This window comes from Phyllobates terribilis, unplaced genomic scaffold (assembly GCF_046119375.1).
Source record: "Phyllobates terribilis strain yellow unplaced genomic scaffold, ASM4611937v1 Scaffold_7__3_contigs__length_470593459, whole genome shotgun sequence".
NCBI lineage: Eukaryota > Metazoa > Chordata > Amphibia > Anura > Dendrobatidae > Phyllobates > Phyllobates terribilis.
Window position 1 is genome coordinate 118,271,805 of NW_027362767.1, and position 20,638 is coordinate 118,292,442.

The window sequence follows — 20,638 nt, forward strand, 5'->3', positions numbered from 1 at the left end:
CATCGCCACTCACCATCTTGGTGGACTCCTCAAAGTTTGTCAGGATGGTACATATGTCAGACATCCAGGTCCACTCCTGAGGTCTTATGTGTGGAGTCTGACATGAATAACGACGGCCTTGTTGCAGCTGGTACTCCACAACTGCTCTCTTCTGCTCACAAATCCTTTGCAACATGTGGAGGGTAGAGTTCCAATGTGTGGGGACATCACACATCAGTCGGTGTGCCGGAAGCTGCAAACGCTGCTGCAACACAGCAAGGGCGGCGGAAGCTGTAGCCGACTTCCAAAAATGAGCTGACAGCCGGCGAAAATTGACGAGCAGATCTGGCAACTCGGGGTAAGATTTAAGAAACCGCTGAACCACGAGGTTAAGCACATGAGCCAAGCATGGTACGTGTGTGATCTCGCCTCGCCTCAGAGCCGCCACAAGGTTACGGCCATTGTCACACACGACCATGCCTGGATGTAGGTGCAGCAGTGTCAGCCACAGATCTGCCTGCTCTTTCACAGCTGTCCACAACTCACAAGCAGCGTGAAGTTTATCACCTAAGCTTATGAGTTTCAGCACAGCCTGTTGCCGCCTGGCTGAGGCAGGACTGCAGTGCTTCCAGCTTGTAACTTATGTGATGATATCTGAGATGGAGGCTGAACATGAGAAGGAGGAGGAGGAGGATGCGCAGGAGCTGTACACTGTGGGGCGACTCTGACTGACATAGGGCCCGCAATCCTCGGTGTGGGGAGGATGTGTTCTGTCCCAAGGTCCGACTGGGTCCCAGCTTCCACTATGTTTACCCAGTGTGCCGTCAGGGAGATGTATCATCCCTGGCCACAAGCACTTGTCCACGTCTCCGTTGTCAGGTGGACTCTCCCAGTAACTGCATTGTTGAAGGCCCGGCAGATGTTTTGGGACACGTGCTTGTGTAGTGCGAGGATGGCACACCGGTCAGAATAGTGTCAGCTGGGGACCGAGTACCGAGGGACGGCTACCGCCATAAGGTTGCAGAAGGATTCTGTCTCCATCAGCCTAAAAGGCAGCATTTCCAATGCAAGCAGTCGTGAAATGTGCGAATTTAGGACTGTGGCCTGTGGGGCGTTGGCTGCGAATTTGTCAACGCGAATTTAGCACAAAAAAAACCTGTAATAGTGTCTCCCTGACTGGTTAGACACCAATATATCTGTTTAAAAGATTCTGGTGTCGTCCACAGAAATAGAACTGTGGTTTTCCTCTTCCGCGGTTCTAATCTCCTTTTCAATACCCTTTTTCCATTGATAGTGCGAGTGTAAGCTATTTTACTTAATTTACAATGGGCAAGGCGCGTGGCAAGGGACGTGGAACTGGACGTTCTGGTGATGGTGTGTGTAGAGGACCGGTCCGTGGCCAAGGTGAAAATGTGCCACAACTAACAGCCACATCTTCTCGCTCCCACTTCTTGACCGAATTACTAGGGAACCACACTACAACACCAGTGTTGCGAACTGATCAGTGTGAACAGGTTATTAATTGGATAGAAGATAATACTTCCAGTTACCTGGGCACCACCACCTCCTGGCTGTCTTCCACACGGTGAAGTTTTAGTAGCCGTGAGTCTCGACCGCATACTCCTCCTCACCCTGATGCTCCTTCCTCCCACCATGCCGAGTGTCGTCAAACAGCAACTGATTCCACAGTTGGACACTCTGAAGAGCTGTTCACTGGTCCATTTCCATATTTGTGCCCCTCGCCTGCTACGCTTGAAGTGGTGGAAGAGGAGATCCCATGTAGCGATGCCAAAATATTTGAACAGCCACGGCCACAGGAAGTCGACACTGGCACTTTGTCACAAGAGGTGGACGATGACGAGACACAATTGCTACGAAGTGAGGAGGAGGATCGTGGTGCGCAAGTGGAAGAGGAGGAGGTGGTGGATGATCTAGTAACTGACCCAACGTGGTAGGAGGTCACGCAGAGCGAGGCCAGCAGCACTAAGGGGGAGGGAGGCAGAGTACCCCAACAGGCAGGAAGAAGCAGTGTGGTGGCCGCACACAGAAGGTGGGCAACATTTCCCCGTAACACCAACACGATGGACATTGCCAGTACAACCGGTAGATATTTCAGAGTCTGGAATTTTTTTAAAGACTCTGCTGATAACCCCAAAAAGGCCATTTGTACCACCTGCCATGCCAACATCAGCAGGGGTGACAAAACTACCAGCCTGACCACCACCAGCATGATCTGGCACATGTCATCAAAGCACCCGACTTTGTGGGCGAACACCTGGGTCCACGACCAGTGTCAGCGGGTGTCACCACTGCTTCTTCCGCTGTTGTGTGTGTAGTAGGACCCCCTGTTGTGCATGCAAGGCAATCCCCTGTCCATACTGCATGCAAAGATGCCCCCTCCTCTCAGGCTTCACTTGTTATGGCAGTTTCTCAAGAAACATCATCAACATCTACGTCCCACCGGAGGTTACAATTGTCCATATCCCAGAGCTTTGAACGAAAGCACAAATTCACAGCCAACGCCCCACAGGCCACAGTCCTGAATTCGCACATTTCACGACTGCTTGCGTTGGAAATGCTGCCTTTTAGGCTGGTGAGACGGAATCCTTCTGCAATCATATGGCGGGGGCCGTCCCTCGGTACTCGGTCCCCGGTCCCCAGCCGACACTATTTTTCCCGGTGTGCCAACCCCGCACTACACAAGCTTGTGTCCCAAAACATCTGCCGTGCCCTCAACAATGCAGTTACTGGGAGAGTCCACCTGACAACGGACACGTGGACAAGTGCTTGTGGCCAGGGATGGTACATCTCCCTGACGGCACCCTGGGTAAACATAGTGGAAGCCGGGACCTGGTCGGACCTTGGGATATTATACATCCTCCTCACACCGAGGATTGCGGGCCCTATGTCAGTCAGAGTTGCCCCACAGTGTACAGCTCCTGCGCATCATCCTCCTCCTACTCCTCATGTTCATGCTCCATCTCAGATATCACCACATCAGTTACAAGCTGGAAGCACTGCAGTACTGCCTCAGCCAAGCGGCAACAGGCTGTGCTGAAACTCATAAGCTTAGGTGATAAACCTCACACTGCTTGTGAGTTGTGGACAGCTGTGAAAGAGCAGGCAGATCTGTGGCTGAGACCGCTGAACCTACATCCAAGCATGGTCGTGTGTGACAATGGCCGTAACCTGGTGGCGGCTCTGAGGCGAGGCGAGATCACACACTTACCAGGTCTTGCTCAAGTGCTTAACCTCGTGGTTCAGCGGTTTCTTAAATCGTACCCTGAGTTGCCAGATCTGCTCGTGAAAGTACGCCGTCTGACAGCTCATTTTCGGAAGTCGGCTACAGCTTCCGCCGCCCTTGCTGTGTTGCAGCAGCGTTTGCAGCTTCTGGCACACCGACTGGTGTGTGATGTCCCCACACATTGTAACTCTACCCTCCACATGTTACAAAGGATTTGTGAGCTGAAGAGAGAAGTTGTGGAGTACCAGCTGTAACAAGGCCGTCGATATTCAGGTCAGACTCCACACATAAGACCTCAGGAGTGGACCTGGATGTCTGACATATGTACCATCCTGACAAACTTTGAGGAGTCCACCAAGATGGTGAGTGGTGATGACGCCATCATTAGCATCAGCATCCCACTTGTCTGTCTTTTGCAACATTCTCTACAGAGAATTAAAGAGGAGGCATTGCAGCCAGAGTATGATGAGATGGCTCAAGAACCCGTAATGGGTGATTACACACAGCCCAGCCTCATCCCATCCCAACGTGCATTGGGGGACAATGAGGGAGAGGAGGAGGAGGAAGAACAGAAGCTGAGATCATGCGCTGTAGACAGTAGTACCTGTACACCTGTCATACAGTCTGTTTAGCGTGGGTGGCCTGAGGACAGGGTGGAGGAGGAGGAGGAGGAGAGCATGGTCAGTCGTCATCTTGGTGAGGACACGGAACTCTTGCCCATTACCAGTCTGGCACGCATGGCTGACTTTATTTTACACTGCCTTAACCGTGACCCTCGCGTTGCCAAATGTTCGGTGACAGTCATTACTGGTTGGTGACACTTTTAGACCCCTGCTACAAGGAGAACTTTCACTCTCTCATTCCGGAGGTGGAGAGGTCTACAAAAATGGGGCAGTACAAGAAGACCCTTGCTGCAGAACTGTTAAAAAAATTCCCATCTGAACACGGTAGCGGGAGAGGTCACAGTTCGTTGACCAACCAAGGCGTACAGGCGAGAGAGACGCAACTTCAATCCAGCAGAGGCAGGGGAACACTGTTAATGTTCTGGGAAATTTTTATGAGACCCGCCCAGCTTACAGGCCCTGAGTCGCGGGGTACTCTCTCAAGGAATGGAAACTTTCAAAAGATGGTGAGTGAGTACCTTGCCGACTGTACCAGCATCCTCCGTGATTCTTCTGTGCCTTTTAATTATTGGGTATCCAAGCTGGACAATTGGAATGAACTCTCTCTGTACGCCTTGGAGGTCCTGAGCTGCCCTGCCGCTAGCATGTTATCGGAGCATGTTTTTAGTGCCGCTGGGGGAATTATAACTGATAAGCGCACTCGCCTGTCAACTGACAATGCTGACAAGCTGACCCTTATCAAAATGAATAAGGGCTGGATTGGGCCAGACTTCTCATCACCACCAAATGACAGCAGAGTAACATAAAGTCACATCAACTGTGTTATTTCGGGAGGTGTATTCCCATGCACCGCTTCACACCCACACATGGGTTTACGCTTCCTCAATTCGGCTTTTTTTTGCTCCTCTCTTTATCCTCAGCCTCCACCACCACTATACCACCAGGGTGACTGTGGTCCGTGTTGCCAGCATTGCAAGATCCTCCATCCTAATTTTTGGCAGCTTTTGCTTGGAAGACATAGGCAAAGACTATGGGAGACCCTCTCCCCAATAATGGGAATAATGTTTTTATTATGCTGTACTGCATGGCTCTTGTAAGGGGCATTAAAACCATCTTGTTAAACCACTCTGACCTCCAAGTCTCTTGCACGAGGCATTTAAACTGTCTTGTTAAGCTACTGCAACCTCCACGTCTCTTCCAAGGTGTATTAAAACCGTCTTGTTAAGCTAATGCGACCTCCACCACTTTTCCAAGGGGCACTAAAACCGTCTTGTTAAGCTACTGCGACCTCCACCACTTTTCCAAGGGGCATTAAAGCTGTCTTGTTAAGCTACTGCGACCTACACCACTTTTCCAATGGGCATTAAAACCATCTTGTTAAGCTAATGCGACATCCACCACTTTTCCAAGCGGCATTAAAACAGTCTTGTTAAGCTACTGTGACCTCCACCACTTTTCCCAGGGGCATTGATATTGTCTTTTTATTCCACTGCGACCTCTACCACTTTTCCAAGGGGCATTAAAACCGTTTTGTTAAGGTACTGCAACCTCCACTTCTCTTCCAAGCGGCATTAAAACCGTCTTGTTAAGCTAATACGACCTCCACCACTTTTCCAAGGGGCATTAAAACCATCTTGTTAATCTACTGCAACCTCCACCACTTTTCCAAGGGGCATTAAAGCTGTCTTGTTAAGCTACTGCAACCTCCACCACTTTTCCAAGGTGCATTAAAGCTGTCTTGTTAAGCTACTGTGACCTCCACCACTATTCCAAGGGGCATTAAAACCATCTTGTTAAGCTACTGCGACCTCCACGTCTCTTCCAAGGAGCATTAAAACCATCATGTTAAGCTAATGCGACCTCCACCACTTTTACAGGGGGCATTAAAACTGTCTGGTTAAGTTACTGCAGCCTCCACCATTTTTCCCAGGGGCATTGATATTGTCTTTCTATTCCTCTGCGACCTCCACGTCTCTTCCAAGGGGCATTAAAACCATCTTGTTAAGCTACTGCGACCTCCACCACTTTTTCAAGATGCATTGATATTGTCTATTTATTCCACTGCGAACTCCACCATTCTTACAACGGGCATTGCATTTCCTCCTAATTTTAGTCAGCTTTTGCATTTCAATGCATAGGCGAACTCTAAGGGAGACCCACTCCCCAATAATGGGTAGAAGGTTTTTAGTATGCTGTAATCCATGTCTGTTTCAAGGGGCATTACATTTCCTCATAAGTTTTTGGAAACCCTTCCATTCACTGCTTAGGCCAACAGTGCACAGGAGACCCAGTTGCTATAAATGGAAAAAATGTTTTAGTTAAGGCACTCTGACCTTCATGTCACTTCCAATGGGCATTGGAGTGCCTCGAAATTTTTGGTAGGCATTGCACTCACTGCATGCCCTATAAATCTGTAGCCGAATCTCTACTTTTGGTACAAAAACATGTCCTACTAGACATGTTTGGTTGACTGGCCTGATATTGATGTGAATAGTCCCTGTTCCTCCTGCTCTTTCTCCTTTGCTACCACCTTATCCATCATTCATCACCAGATGCTTTGTTTTAACGGGAGTCATAGAATTGGGATAGTAGCAGGAAAACATCCAGCAATCCTCGGAGGAGGTAGGATATGCGCCAAAACCCTGACCACCTCAGGCCTAGCCGCTATTACATACATGTGCTTGCATTCCAAGAAAACAAAGCAGATGCTAATTTCTATCATCATGCTCCTCACCTTGGCACTCTTAACTCCTCTGATGGAGAAGCCAGCTCCCACTGGAGGAGTTTGGTTCTCTGGTGGGCTCATTCAAAGCTGCCCTAAAGCAGGCCGGGCTAAGAAAAGTGTGGGGGGATGTTCCTAGGAGAAATGGGGGTGGCTGGGGACCGTTTATGGACACCCGGCCGCCCCCTGGTGGCTGATGACCGAGCGTGGACACCCGGTCGCCGGGAGGCTGGGGACTGAGTATGGATACCTCGCTGCCGAAGCAGCCATGAGGCAGTGGCCAGCTTTGGCCTCCTCCAAACTAAAAGGCCCCATTTCAAGTGCAAGCAAGCTAGCAGTATGGTATTGCAGTCTTGGGGTGGGTATGTGGCAGGTTGCACACTTACGCTTGCATTCCAAGAAAACAAAGCAGATGCTAACTTCTATCATCATCATCATGATCCTCACCTTGGCACTCTCAACTCCCCTGATGGAGAAGCCAGGGCCCACCGGAGGAGTCTGGTTCTCTGGTGGGCTCGTCCAATGCTGCCTTAAAGCAGGTCGGACTAAGAAAAGTGTGGGGGGATGTTCCAAGGAGAAATAGGGGCGGCTGGGGACCGTTTATGGACACCCGGCCACCCCCAGGCGGCTGTGGATCGTGTGTGGGCACCCGGCTGCGGGGCAGCTGGGGACCGAGTATGGATACCCGGCCGCCCCCTGGTGGCTGGGGACCGAGTGTGGACACCCGGCCACTGGGAGGCTGGGGACTGAGTATGGATACCTCGCTGCCGAAGCAACCATGAGATAATGGCCAGCTTCGGCCTCCTCCAAGCTAAAAGGCCCCATTTCAAGTGCAAGCAAGCTAGCAGTATGGTATTGCAGCCTTGGATTTGGTGGGTGGCAGGCTGCATACTTGCGCTTGCATTGCAAAGAATGGAGGAGGTACAATTGAACACTGCCCTGGGACAAGAACTTGCACGGGGATAGTTGCAAGTCTGCATCTTCTGATGCGACAAGGATCACTTCTGATGGGCACACTTTTAGGCAGTGACCTGGGTGTCAGAGATGCTTCCAGGGGTCTTCCCCATGCTGTTCCCATGTCTTTTCAGCACTGTAGGCATGTGTCACACAGCACATGACAGATAAGATTGTAAAATGTTAAAATGACATTTCCCGGTGAATGCATTTGTCACGGTTGAAAGCAATACAAAAGTGCAAAAACGCATAAAAAATGCTACTTGTGAACATAGCCCAAGGTGTGGAGGAGTATTTTTTTTTTGGTTATTTATTTTACCTTATACACAAGTTTTTACCCTGGAAAGGAAGTTCCTTAACATATTTCACAGGAAAGCAGTTTCAGTTTAGTTTTTGAACGTGTTATTGTGAGCCCGTAAAAGTGTCTTAATACCTCTTATCACGTTGTTGACAGCAGTGACCTGGGGGTCAGAAATGTTTCCTGGGGCGATCCCCATGCTGTCCCCATGTCATTTGAGCACTGTCACTATCGTTTTGGGCACTTTTTAGGCTTTCTACAGACTGCCGGGGGTGCCGCCGCAAAAATGCTCGGGTCTCCCATAGACTAACATTGGGCTCGTTGCTCTGGTCGAGCACCCGAGTATCACAGCGAGCTCGGCCCGAGCTTCGAGCACCCAAGCATTTTAGTGCTCGCTCAACACTATTAAAGTGTAATTGTCGTTTTAATTTTTTTTTTATAAATTAATAGTACACATGAAAAAAAGCAACATTTTAATGATTCTTATTAGAGAATGTTGTTTCTTTCTCCTGAGTTGATCAGTAATTTTCAAAATTTAATATGCAAATTGCCTCTTCAGAGAGAAAGAGGACTTGAACTCTGTAGCGCCACCTATTGGTAGCAGCGATTCTACAAGTCACAATTGACCCTTTAACAAGTCTTGCAATATGACTTAGGATAAAAGCCAAATCAGAATCTCAATTTGCAGAAATGGTGTTTCAGGCTGCTGCCCCTCGTGAATAAAGTCTGTATTTAGTGAAGACTAGTGTTGAGCGATACCTTCCGATATCGGGAAATATCGGATCGGATTGGATCGGACCGATACCGAAAAAGTATCGGATATCGCCGATTCCGATACCGGAAACCAATGCAAGTCAATGGGACATAAATATCAGAATTAAAATAAACCCTTTCTTTCCTTGTAGGTTATTTCTACATGAAGGAAAACAACTAAGAATAATGTAGAATGTATTGGGGGAGGTGGGGGAGACAATAAAGGCATAGAGGTTTAGCCCAGTCAAATGGAATAGCAGGAATTAATATTTTTTTATTATGTTCTGAGTTACGGAAATATTAACTATGTTAAGTATTTTTATATTTTGTCAGATATTTATGTTTCACTACTTCCATGCTCTTCACCTTCTTTTTTACTTCTCCCACACTTTCTCCTTCATCATCCTCAGCATCTTTTTCATCCACTTCTTCTTCACCTTCTTCTTCTTCACCTTCTTCGTATTATTCTTTTTTTTACATTCTTCATATTCTACTTCTTCATCTTCTTCATATTCTTCTTCTTCATCATATTCTTATTTGTGACAGGCATTCCTGTAGTTGTTATCTATAAAAGGTTGGACATTACACCTTTCGTTCTGCCCATCACAAAAGATTTACAACAGGATTTGTCCGCGTTCAGTTTGGCCTGCAGCAGCAGGTCTTTTCCAGGGGCACCACGAGGAGGAACGGACTCACCCCCATACACTGCTTAGTCATCTTCTGCTTATAATTTAGATATTATCTTTTGCTCTGATTTTTAGTCTTATGCTTAATGTTCTTCCGCTTTTTGTTCTGCAGCTTCTTGTATTTCTGCTTCTTGGTTTTCTGTCTCTTGTTTTTCTGTATCTTGGTGCTTGTCTTCTCTTCTTTGTCTTCTTGGTCAACTTCTTCAGGGTCATCTTCTTGGTCTTCTTCGGGGTGGTCTTCAGGGTCGTCGTCTTCGGGGGTCCTCGTCTTCGGGGTCCTCGTCTTCTTCGGGTTGGTCTTCTGGGTCCTCGTCTTCGGGGTCCTCGTCTTCTTCGGGGTGGTCTTCAGGGTCCTCGTCTTCTTCGGGGTGGTCTTCAGGGTCCTCGTCTTCTTCGGGGTGGTCTTCAGGGTCCTCGTCTTCAGGGTCATTGTCTTCGGGGTCCTCGTCTTCTTAGGGTTGGTCTTCAGGGTCCTCGTCTTCAGGGTCCTCGTCAGGGAGATCCAGAGTGATTACCAAGAACCATTTCAAAAAGCTTGAACTTGGAAATGTAGCAGAAGGTACAAGAAAGCTGAGGAACTACCGAGGACCAGCTGACGGTACTGGAACCCGGATGGATAGCAGAAGGTACAAGAGCCAATGGAACTACCGAGGACCAGCTGATGTTACTGGAACTCGGTTACTAAGCAGGAGGTACCTGTGCCAGAAAGCACTACCAAGGACCAGCAGACGTTGGTGGAACTTGGATACCGAGAAGGAGGCACCTAATCCAAAGGCACTGCCGAGAACCAGCTGACGGTACTGGAACCCGGATGGGTAGCAGAAGATACAAGAGCAAATGGAACTACCGAGGACCAGCTGACGGTACTGGAACCCGGATGGGTAGCAGAAGATACAAGAGCAAATGGAACTACCGAGGACCAGCTGACGGTACTGGAACCCGGATGGGTAGCAGAAGGTACAAGAGCCAATGGAACTACCGAGGACCAGCTGATGTTACTGGAACTCGGTTACTAAGCAGGAGGTACCTGTGCCAGAAAGCACTACCAAGGACCAGCAGACGTTGGTGGAACTTGGATACCGAGAAGGAGGCACCTAATCCAAAGGCACTGCCGAGAACCAGCTGACGGTACTGGAACCCGGATGGGTAGCAGAAGGTACCCATGTAAAAAAAAAGTTCAAGGCCGCGAGCCGGCCGCAGTTACCAAAACCCACAGTCCTACAGAGGGTGCTTGTCCTATTGGCACTATGGAACCAGCCTTCATTGCCAGATCCCGCAGCCCACATAGGAGTCACCTAAACTGCAGGCACCATAGAGTCGGCTAACCCGACCGCAACACGACAGGACAACGCATTGGAGGCAAAGTGATGTTGACACTACCCGGAAACAGCTGGCGTGCTGGAACCAGGCTGGGCAGGAGGGAGTACCCGTGCCAAAGACACTGCCGAGAACCAGCTGACGGTACTGGAACCCGGATGGGTAGCAGAAGGTACAAGAGCCAATGGAACTGCCGAGAACCAGCTGGCGGTGCTGGAGCCCAGGGTAAATACTAAAAACAGAAGAGCCAGAGGTGTATTTGGAGGAGGTTTTAAATCCGTACTACAGTGGATGTGGACAAAGCAGGAGAATTTGCCGGACACACAGCTGGGGATCAGCTGACGTTACTGAATCCCAATAACACTGGAGCAAGCGTTGACTGTGCAGACGGCACTTCTGAGCAGCAACTAGCGGTATTGGAGCCCAGGGTAAATACTAAAAACGGAGGAGCCAGAGGTGTAATTGGAGCAAGTTTTAAATAAGTAGCACAGTGAATATGGACAGAGCAGGAGAAATTGCCGTGAACACAGCAGGGGAACAGCTGACGTTACCGAACCCCAATAACACCGCAGCAAGTGTTGACTGTGCAGACGGCACTTCCGAGCGCCAACTGGCGGTGCTGGAGCCCAGGGATAAGAATGAAAACAGAGGAGCCAGAGGTGTAATTGGAGCAACTTTAAAATCTGTAGTAGTGAGAATGTGGACAGAGCAGGAGAAATTGCCGTCCGCACAGCAGGGGAACAGCTGACGTTACTGAACCCCAATAACATGGTAGCAAGTGTTGACTGTGCAGACAGCACTTCCGAGCGCCAACTGGCGGTGCTGGAGCCCAGGGATAAGAATGAAAACAGAGGAGCCAGAGGTGTAATTCGAGCAACTTTAAAATCTGTAGTAGTGAGAATGTGGACAGAGCAGGAGAAATTGCCGTCCGCACAGCAGGGGAACAGCTGACGTTACTGAACCCCAATAACACGGCAGCAAGTGTTGACTGTGCAGACGGCACTTCCGAGCGCCAACTGGCGGTGCTGGAGCCCAGGGATAAGAATGAAAACAGAGGAGCCAGAGGTGTAATTCGAGCAACTTTAAAATGTGTAGTACAGTGGATTTGGACAAAGCAGGAGAAATTGCCGTCCGCACAGCAGGAGAACAGCTGACGTTACTGAACCCCAATAACATGGTAGCAAGTGTTGACTGTGCAGACAGCACTTCCGAGCGCCAACTGGCGGTGCTGGAGCCCAGGGATAAGAATGAAAACAGAGGAGCCAGAGGTGTAATTCGAGCAACTTTAAAATCTGTAGTAGTGAGAATGTGGACAGAGCAGGAGAAATTGCCGTCCGCACAGCAGGGGAACAGCTGACGTTACTGAACCCCAATAACACGGCAGCAAGTGTTGACTGTGCAGACAGCACTTCCGAGCGCCAACTGGCGGTGTTGGAGCCCAGGGTAAATACTAAAAACGGAGGAGCCAGAGGTGTAATTGGAGCAAGTTTTAAATAAGTAGCACAGTGAATATGGACAGAGCAGGAGAAATTGCCGTGAACACAGCAGGGGAACAGCTGACGTTACTGAACCCCAATAACATGGTAGCAAGTGTTGACTGTGCAGACGGCACTTCCGAGCGCCAACTGGCGGTGCTGGAGCCCAGGGATAAGAATGAAAACAGAGGAGCCAGAGGTGTAATTCGAGCAACTTTAAAATGTGTAGTACAGTGGATTTGGACAAAGCAGGAGAAATTGCCGTCCGCACAGCAGGAGAACAGCTGACGTTACTGAACCCCAATAACATGGTAGCAAGTGTTGACTGTGCAGACAGCACTTCCGAGCGCCAACTGGCGGTGCTGGAGCCCAGGGATAAGAATGAAAACAGAGGAGCCAGAGGTGTAATTCGAGCAACTTTAAAATCTGTAGTAGTGAGAATGTGGACAGAGCAGGAGAAATTGCCGTCCGCACAGCAGGGGAACAGCTGACGTTACTGAACCCCAATAACACGGCAGCAAGTGTTGACTGTGCAGACGGCACTTCCGAGCGCCAACTGGCGGTGCTGGAGCCCAGGGATAAGAATGAAAACAGAGGAGCCAGAGGTGTAATTCGAGCAACTTTAAAATGTGTAGTACAGTGGATTTGGACAAAGCAGGAGAAATTGCCGTCCGCACAGCAGGAGAACAGCTGACGTTACTGAACCCCAATAACACGGCAGCAAGTGTTGACTGTGCAGACGGCACTTCCGTGCGCCAACTGGCGGTGTTGGAGCTCAGGGATAATACTGAAAACAGAGGAGCCAGAGGTGTAATTGGAGCAACTTTAAAATCTGTAGTAGTGAGAATGTGGACAGAGCAGGAGAAATTGCCGTCCGCACAGCAGGGGAACAGCTGACGTTACTCAACCCCAATAACATGGTAGCAAGTGTTGACTGTGCAGACAGCACTTCCGAGCGCCAACTGGCGGTGCTGGAGCCCAGGGATAAGAATGAAAACAGAGGAGCCAGAGGAGTAATTGGAGCAACTTTAAAATGTGTAGTACAGTGGATGTGGACAAATCAGGAGAAATTGCCGTCCGCACAGCAGGAGAACAGCTGACGTTACTGAACCCCAATAACACGGCAGCAAGTGTTGACTGTGCAGACGGCACTTCCGAGCGCCAACTGGCGGTGTTGGAGCTCAGGGATTACAGTTCAGGTGGTAGAAACATGAACAGAACAGGAGACCTGGATACTGTTGCCAACCAATTATTTATTCTGGAAGAGGACTGGCAAATTCATGAGAGATCCAGGCCTTGTTCATTTTGAGAAAAGTAAGCCGGTCAACGTTATCGGAGGATAGTCGCATGCGACGGTCTGTTAGTACACCACCTGCGGCACTAAAGACGCGTTCCGATAATACACTAGCAGCAGGGCAAGCTAGCACCTCCAGTGCATACTGACTAAGCTCTGGCCATGTATCCAGCTTACAGACCCAAAACTTGAAGGGAGAAGAGCCGTCTGGGAGTACACTAAGAGGGCAAGACATGTAGTCTGTCACCATCTGACGGAAACGTTGCCTCCTGCTGACTGGAGCTGTCTGTGATGGTGTAGACATTTGTGGCGGCGGGGACACAAAACTTTGCCACATTTCGGCCATACTGGTCTTGCCTTGTGCTGAGGCGCTGCTTCTGCTCCCTCTTTGTGCAGAGCTTCCTCCACTGCCTCGACGCACTGAGCTGCTTTGTAAAGCACTAGCAGCACTGCTCTCGGTTGGAATGGAGAACATGATGGAATGCACCAGTGCGTCTTGGTACTCCCGCATTTTACGCTCCCGGTTCAATGGTGTTATGAGGCTTTGTAAGTTGTCCCGGTAGCGAGGATCTAGGAGGGTGGACACCCAATAATCAGCCGTGTTGAGAATGTGGGCGATGCGGCGGTCGTTTCTGAGGCACTGCAGCATGAAATCAACCATGTGCTGCAGACTGCCAACTGGCCAAGAAACGCTGTCCCCTGCTTGAGGCGTGATCTCTGCCTGCTCTGCATCACCCCACCCTCGCTCTAGATACTGACTACTAGAGCATTGTGTACCTCCCTCCTCTGGACAGATGTCTTCCTCATCCATTGACTCCTCCTCATCCTCCTCACAAAGTGTCCCCTGCCTAGGCCTTTGTGAGGAACCACATTGCGCAGACTATAGAGAAGCAGATGGCATTTGTGACTCCTCATCCTCCACCTCTTCCAAAACCTCGTCCCTTAGTGCTTGCAGTGTTTTTTCAAGCAGGCAGATAAGGGGGATAGTCATGCTGACTAGTGCATCATCTGCACTCGCCATCCGCGTGGAATAATCGAAGGCACGCAAAACGTGGCAAATGTCCTTCATAGAGGCCCACTCAGTGGTGGTGAAGTGTGAACGGCGCGCACTGCGACTTGTTTGCGCCTGCTGCAGCTGGTACTCCATTACTGCTGCCTGCTGCTCACACAACCTCTCCAACATATGTAACGTTGAATTCCACCTGGTGGGTAGGTCACATATGATGCGATGTTCCGGAAGACATAATCGGCGCTGCAGAGCTGCAATGCGTGATCTTGCATTGCTGGAACGCCGCAAGTGAGCGCACTCTATGCGGACCTTGTGAAGCAGTGCATCAAGATCCGGATAGTCCCTCAAAAAACTCTGCACGACCAAGTTGAGCACATGTGCCAGACATGGGATGTGAGTGAGGTTGCCTAGGCCCAGAGCTGCCACCAGATTTCGGCCATTGTCACACACTACCATGCCTGGCTGGAGATTCGCTGGCACAAACCACACGTCACTCTGCTGCTTGATGGCATTCCAGAGCTCCTGCGCTGTGTGGCTTCGATTCCCCAAAGAAATTAATTTTAATACGGCCTGTTGACGTTTGGCCACGGCTGTGCTCATATCGGTCATCATAACAGGTAACCGTTCACGGGTCGATGTGGAGGTAGACCGTGACGGCTCCTGCAGCGCTGATTCAGAGGAACTGGAGTATGAGGAGGAGTCAATGTGTACAGACTGGATTCCTGCAATCCTTGGAGTTGGCAGAACACGTACAGCGCCACTCTCAAGATCTGTACCCGGCTCCACAACATTTACCCAATGGGCAGTGAGGGAAAGGTATCGTCCCTGTCCATGCTTACTGGTCCACGCATCAGTGGTCAGGTGGACCTTGCTACTGACGGCGTTTTGTAGCGCATGTTTAATTTTTCCCTCCACATGATGTTGCAGGGCAGGGACGGCTTGCCTGCTGAAATAAAAGCGGCTGGGCACGTTGTATTGTGGGACTGCCAATGCCATAAAGTTACGGAATGTGTCAGTCTCCACCAGCCTGAATGATAGCATTTCAAGGGCCAGTAGTTTAGCAATGCCAGCATTCAGAGCCTGTGCTCGGGGGTGGTTTGCCGAGTATGGGCGCCTTTTCTCCCATGCCTGTGCTAACGATGGCTGTAGACTGGCCTGGGAGTGTGAGGATGACTGGGAAAGTGGTGCTGTGGGTGGAATTACACTGTGTCTCTGTACAACAGTGCCAGAGATTCTTCCATGGCGATCCTGTGAGGAAGCCGAACCAGCTGTGTGTGAGCTGGAGGAAGAGGCTACAACACGAGCTGAAGAGGTGGTAGGTGGCGCTGTAGGTTGGCCTAGGTCTTCAGTGTGTTTGTGTAACTCCACCACGTGCTTGGTCCGCACATGTTTCCACATATTTGTGGTATTGAGGTTGCTGACACTTTTCCCTCTTTTCACCTTCTGATTACACAGCTTGCATTTGACAAAGCAAATGTCATCTGCAACTGTGTCAAAAAAGGACCAGGCACTGCAAGTCTTGGGAGCGCCCGCTTTGGATTTTGGAAGAGCCATGCTCCTAATGGGTGCCGAAGTGGAGGCTACAGGCAACCAAGTCTGCCCCCTCCCTCTCCCTCCTTTTTGGGCCGTTCAGGGAATCTCTTCCTCAGAGCTGCTCCCACCACCTTCCTGTCCCTCACGCCATGATGGGTCAAGGACCTCATCATCTACACCACCCTCTTCAAACAACTGCTTCTCCTGGGTAGTCTCGACAGCACAGTACGCACCAGAAAGTGGCACCTGAGTCTCATCATCAGATGCGTACTGAGGTGTGCTGCTGACCATAGGCACTGGCCCACCCGCCTCTTCAGATTCAGAGAGACAAAACGGTTGCGCATCACTGCATACTACCTCTTCTTCAAATTCTCGAATTCTGCTTGGCTGGCCCCCTCTTTCCAAGCCAAGAGATTCAGAGAACAGAAGTAGAGATGGCTCCTGTCCAGGGCTCTCTGACTGCCTGGGCAATTTGGCAGGTGGTGAAGAGACAGATGGGTGCTCTTCAGTGCTCAGGACCTGAGAGGATCTGGAACTAATTGAAGTCGATGCGTTAGCTGCCATCCATCCGACAACGGCTTCAATTTGGTCCTCGCGCAGCAGTGGGGTACGGCTAGCTCCTACAAAGCTGCGCATAAAGGACTGTTCCCTGGTAAAACTGGGGGATGCTGAGTCACTGGTGCCCGCAGCAGGCACAGAATCCCCACGTCCTCTCCCTGCAGGCACAGAATCCTCACGTCCTCTCCCTGCAGAAACTCCACGCCCACGCCCACGACCACGACCACATGCCTTACTCCCTGCCTTCTTCATCTTGGTAGACTGATAAAGATAGGCAGAAAAGTACTAAGGGCTTAGTGTGCTTATTCCTGAACAGCTGCTAACAGGTATAAGAAACACTAATTTTATAAAGTGTGGACTAGACTTTAATATGAGCTAATGTGGCCTACACAACTGTAAAGTGGAGTGTTTGGTGAACTTTATTTAGGTTTTTTTTGTCACAAAAAGACACTGGATGTGCCTAAAGATGTAATAACGATAGTATCACAAACTTTTTGTAGCTATTACAATGTAGGAAGGTAACCTACAATGCAATAGATGAGGCTGCAAAAAATAGGCTAATACTAATCTGGCTGGGGCTGCAGGGCCCAATGCTGCAGAAAGGCTCCTCTATCTACTCCTATATAGTGTGTTTGGAATCAATTTAGCTGAATATGGATGGAACCACCACACTAATAGGAGATATCAGGAAAAATTATGAATTGGCAATAAAGGACAATGTATGAGGCAGTGACACACACTGAGTGCACTACAACCAGACGGGGTTGAAGCACACACTACAGGGTGAGCTGCACTCACACACCAGACCTTGCAGACAGCGGTGAACAGTACAGATGCAGAGCACTGTGCACTAGTGCTGCAAGACGGAAAAAAAATTCTCTATCTACTCCTATATAGTGTGTTTGGAACCAATTTAGCTGAATACAGATGGAACCACCACACTAATAGGAGATATCAGGAAAAATTATGAATTGGCAATAAAGGACAATGTATGAGGCAGTGACACACACTGAGTGCACTACAACCAGACGGGGTTGAAGCACACACTACAGGGTGAGCTGCACTCACACACCAGACCTTGCAGACAGCGGTGAACAGTACAGATGCAGAGCACTGTGCACTAGTGCTGCAAGACGGAAAAAAAATTCTCTATCTACTCCTATATAGTGTGTTTGGAACCAATTTAGCTGAATACAGATGGAACCACCACACTAATAGGAGATATCAGGAAAAATTATGAATTGGCAATAAAGGACAATGTATGAGGCAGTGACACACACTGAGTGCACTACAACCAGACGGGGTTGAAGCACACACTACAGGGTGAGCTGCACTCACACACCAGACCTTGCAGACAGCGGTGAACAGTACAGATGCAGAGCACTGTGCACTAGTGCTGCAAGACGGAAAAAAATTTCTCTATCTACTCCTATATAGTGTGTTTGGAACCAATTTAGCTGAATACAGATGGAACCACCACACTAATAGGAGATATCAGGAAAAATTATGAATTGGCAAAAAAGGACAATGTATGAGGCAGTGACACACACTGAGTGCACTACAACCAGACTTGGCTGAAGCACACACTACAGGGTGAGCTGCACTCACACACACAGACCTTGCAGATAGCGGTGAACAGCACAGGGAACTGTGCACTAGCACTGCAAGGCACAGTGATTTAGAAAGTAGCTTGGGTAAAGCAGTATAGAGCAAATAGGTAGCTAAAACTGTCCCTCAGAACAACAGCGTCCTATCCCTAACTGAATTCACAGCAGAGTGAGCTCAAAATGGCGGCGGTGGCTTTTATAGTGCATCATGACATCATTTCAGCAGCCAATCACAGCCATGCCATTAGTTAAGATGCCTACATGCCTAACAGGATGTGCCCACACTTCTTAGGATCCTCATTGGCTGAATAAAATGAAAATGTCTCATTGCATTATGGGAACTTCCGATTCCGGTATACGATATTGCAATAGTATCGGAATTAAGTATCGGAATTCCGATACCGCGAATATCGGCCGATACCCGATATTTCAGTATCGGAATGCTCAACACTAGTGAAGACAGATTGTTACATTACTGAGATAGGAGATGGCAGCTGCTACTGATAAGATTCCTTGTAAAGGGGAGGAGGTGAAGAGGATGGAGCCAGTGGCAGAGCCCCTCCCCCTCTTGTCTACCTAGAATCTTATCAGAAATAAACATCATCTCCTATCTCCGTAATGAGAAAATCTGTCTTCACTAAACACAGATTTTACTCATAAATTGAGAAATTAATGATCAGTCCTGGCAGAGAAAGAAGCAGATTTCTTTGAAAAGATATAATACAAAGTGTATTACTTTTACTATTGATTTATGAAATAAAAATTAAAATGATGGTTACTGTTTATATATCTCGTATTTGTGTCATTGGTGTGCATATTTCTTTATCCTCCGTAAAATGATATTCCAAAATTGAACAGCCTTCACGTTGACTAGGTTCGTAAAATTAACCGCTAGGGTCATATTGTGGGGAGTTCTCTAAAAACTGCAATGTTAGAATTGGGTTATAAATTAAATTATGGACAAATGAAATAAAAAAATTGAAAATGGGGACAAATTGAAGAAAAAATGAGTGAAATTGCAGATACTATCCTCTATGTAATAAGAGTTTTGTACTTCCTATGTTCTAGAAATACCAGAGTCTAGAAAATGATAGAAAGACCTTGGCCCGGACTTTACTACAGGATATTCATCACAGAGGAAGAGAATCGGTGATAGGATTGTGGGTCAGTCTTTTTGTTTTACGGAAACGTGATGATTCTCTTGGCCTACAGGCTGTCCTGGAGGAACTCTGTCAGACAGGTAACATTGTGCTTGAGAGGGCAAATAAATATTACTTTTCTTTTAGGTCTTCTTTTCTCAAAAAGTTTTCAGCATTTTGAAATCCTAATTTAAAAAGAAGCATTAAATTTAAATAATTTTTTAGCATTTTTAAAAATTCAGATTTATATGACAGTCCAGTCATTTGTGAAAATGCAGTTGATATTATAAAAATTATTTCTAACAAATGTATCATTTTTTTTTTAATAAGCATAGTGGCAAATAATAATTTTGGATAGAAGTATTGTTATGTGCATATCTTCTGATTTTTTGAGTCAAGACTTAAGTGAAATTATATCTGTATACTGTGAAATATATAGGGACACAAGGTCTAAAGGGGTTCATGCACGCTAACCCCTTTACCCCAGAGGGTGGCTTGCACGTTAATGACCAGGCCAATTTTTACAATTCTGACCACTGTCACTTTATGAGGTAATAACTCTGGAACACTTCAACAGATCCCACTGATTCTGAGATTGCTTTTTCGTGACATATTGTACTTCATGATAGTGGTAAAATTTCTTCGATACAAAAAATCGAAAATTTGGCGAAAATTTTGAAAATTTCGCAATTTTAAAACTTTGAATTTTCATGCCCTTAAATCAGAGAGATATGTCAAACAAGATAGTTAATAAATAACATTTCCCACATGGCTACTTTACATCAGCACAATTTTGGAACAAAATTTTTTTTTGTTAGGAAGTTATAAGGGTTAAAAGTTGACCAGCGATTTCTAATTTTTCCAACAAAATTTACAAAACCATTTTTTTAGGGATCACATCACATTTGAAGTGACTTTGAGGGGCCTTTATGACAGAAAATACCCAAAAATGAAACCATTCTAACAACTTCACCCCTCAAGGTGCTCAAAACCACATTCAAGAGGTTTATTAACCCTTCAGGTGCTTCACAGGAATTTTTGGAATGTGGAAGAAAAAAAAAGAACATTTAATTTTTTTTTACAAAAATGTTCATTTTTTTTTAGTTTTGCAAGAGTAACAGGAAAAAATGGACCAACAAAATTTGTTGTGCAATTTCTCCTGAGCACACCAATACCCCATATGTGAGGACAAACCACTGTTTGGGCGCACGGCAGGGTTCCGAAGGGAAGGAGCGCCATTTGACTTTCTGAATGTAAAATTTGCTTGAATAATTAGCGTATGCCATGTTGCGTTTGAAGAGCCCCTGATGTGCCTAACCAGTGGAAATCCCCCACAAGTCACACCATTTTGGAAACTAGGCCCCTCAGGGAACTCTAGATGTGTGGTGAGTAGTGATGAGCGAGCATATTCGCAAGTACTCGTTACTCGTCCGAGCATCTCAGTACT

The 20,638-nt window shown here is 47.9% G+C and overlaps 1 protein-coding gene across 7 annotated transcripts in view; it reads left to right on the forward strand.

Moving 5' to 3' along the window:
- The window catches only part of LOC141153874 (NACHT, LRR and PYD domains-containing protein 3-like), a 182,380-nt gene that overhangs the window by 93,155 nt on the left and 68,587 nt on the right, over positions 1-20,638 (forward strand). For all 7 annotated transcript variants that reach the window (XM_073639109.1, XM_073639114.1, XM_073639108.1 and 4 more), the window contains one exon: positions 19,121-19,292. In XM_073639109.1, coding sequence (XP_073495210.1) covers positions 19,121-19,292 — 172 coding nt within the window. The remainder of the gene's footprint in view (positions 1-19,120; positions 19,293-20,638) is intronic.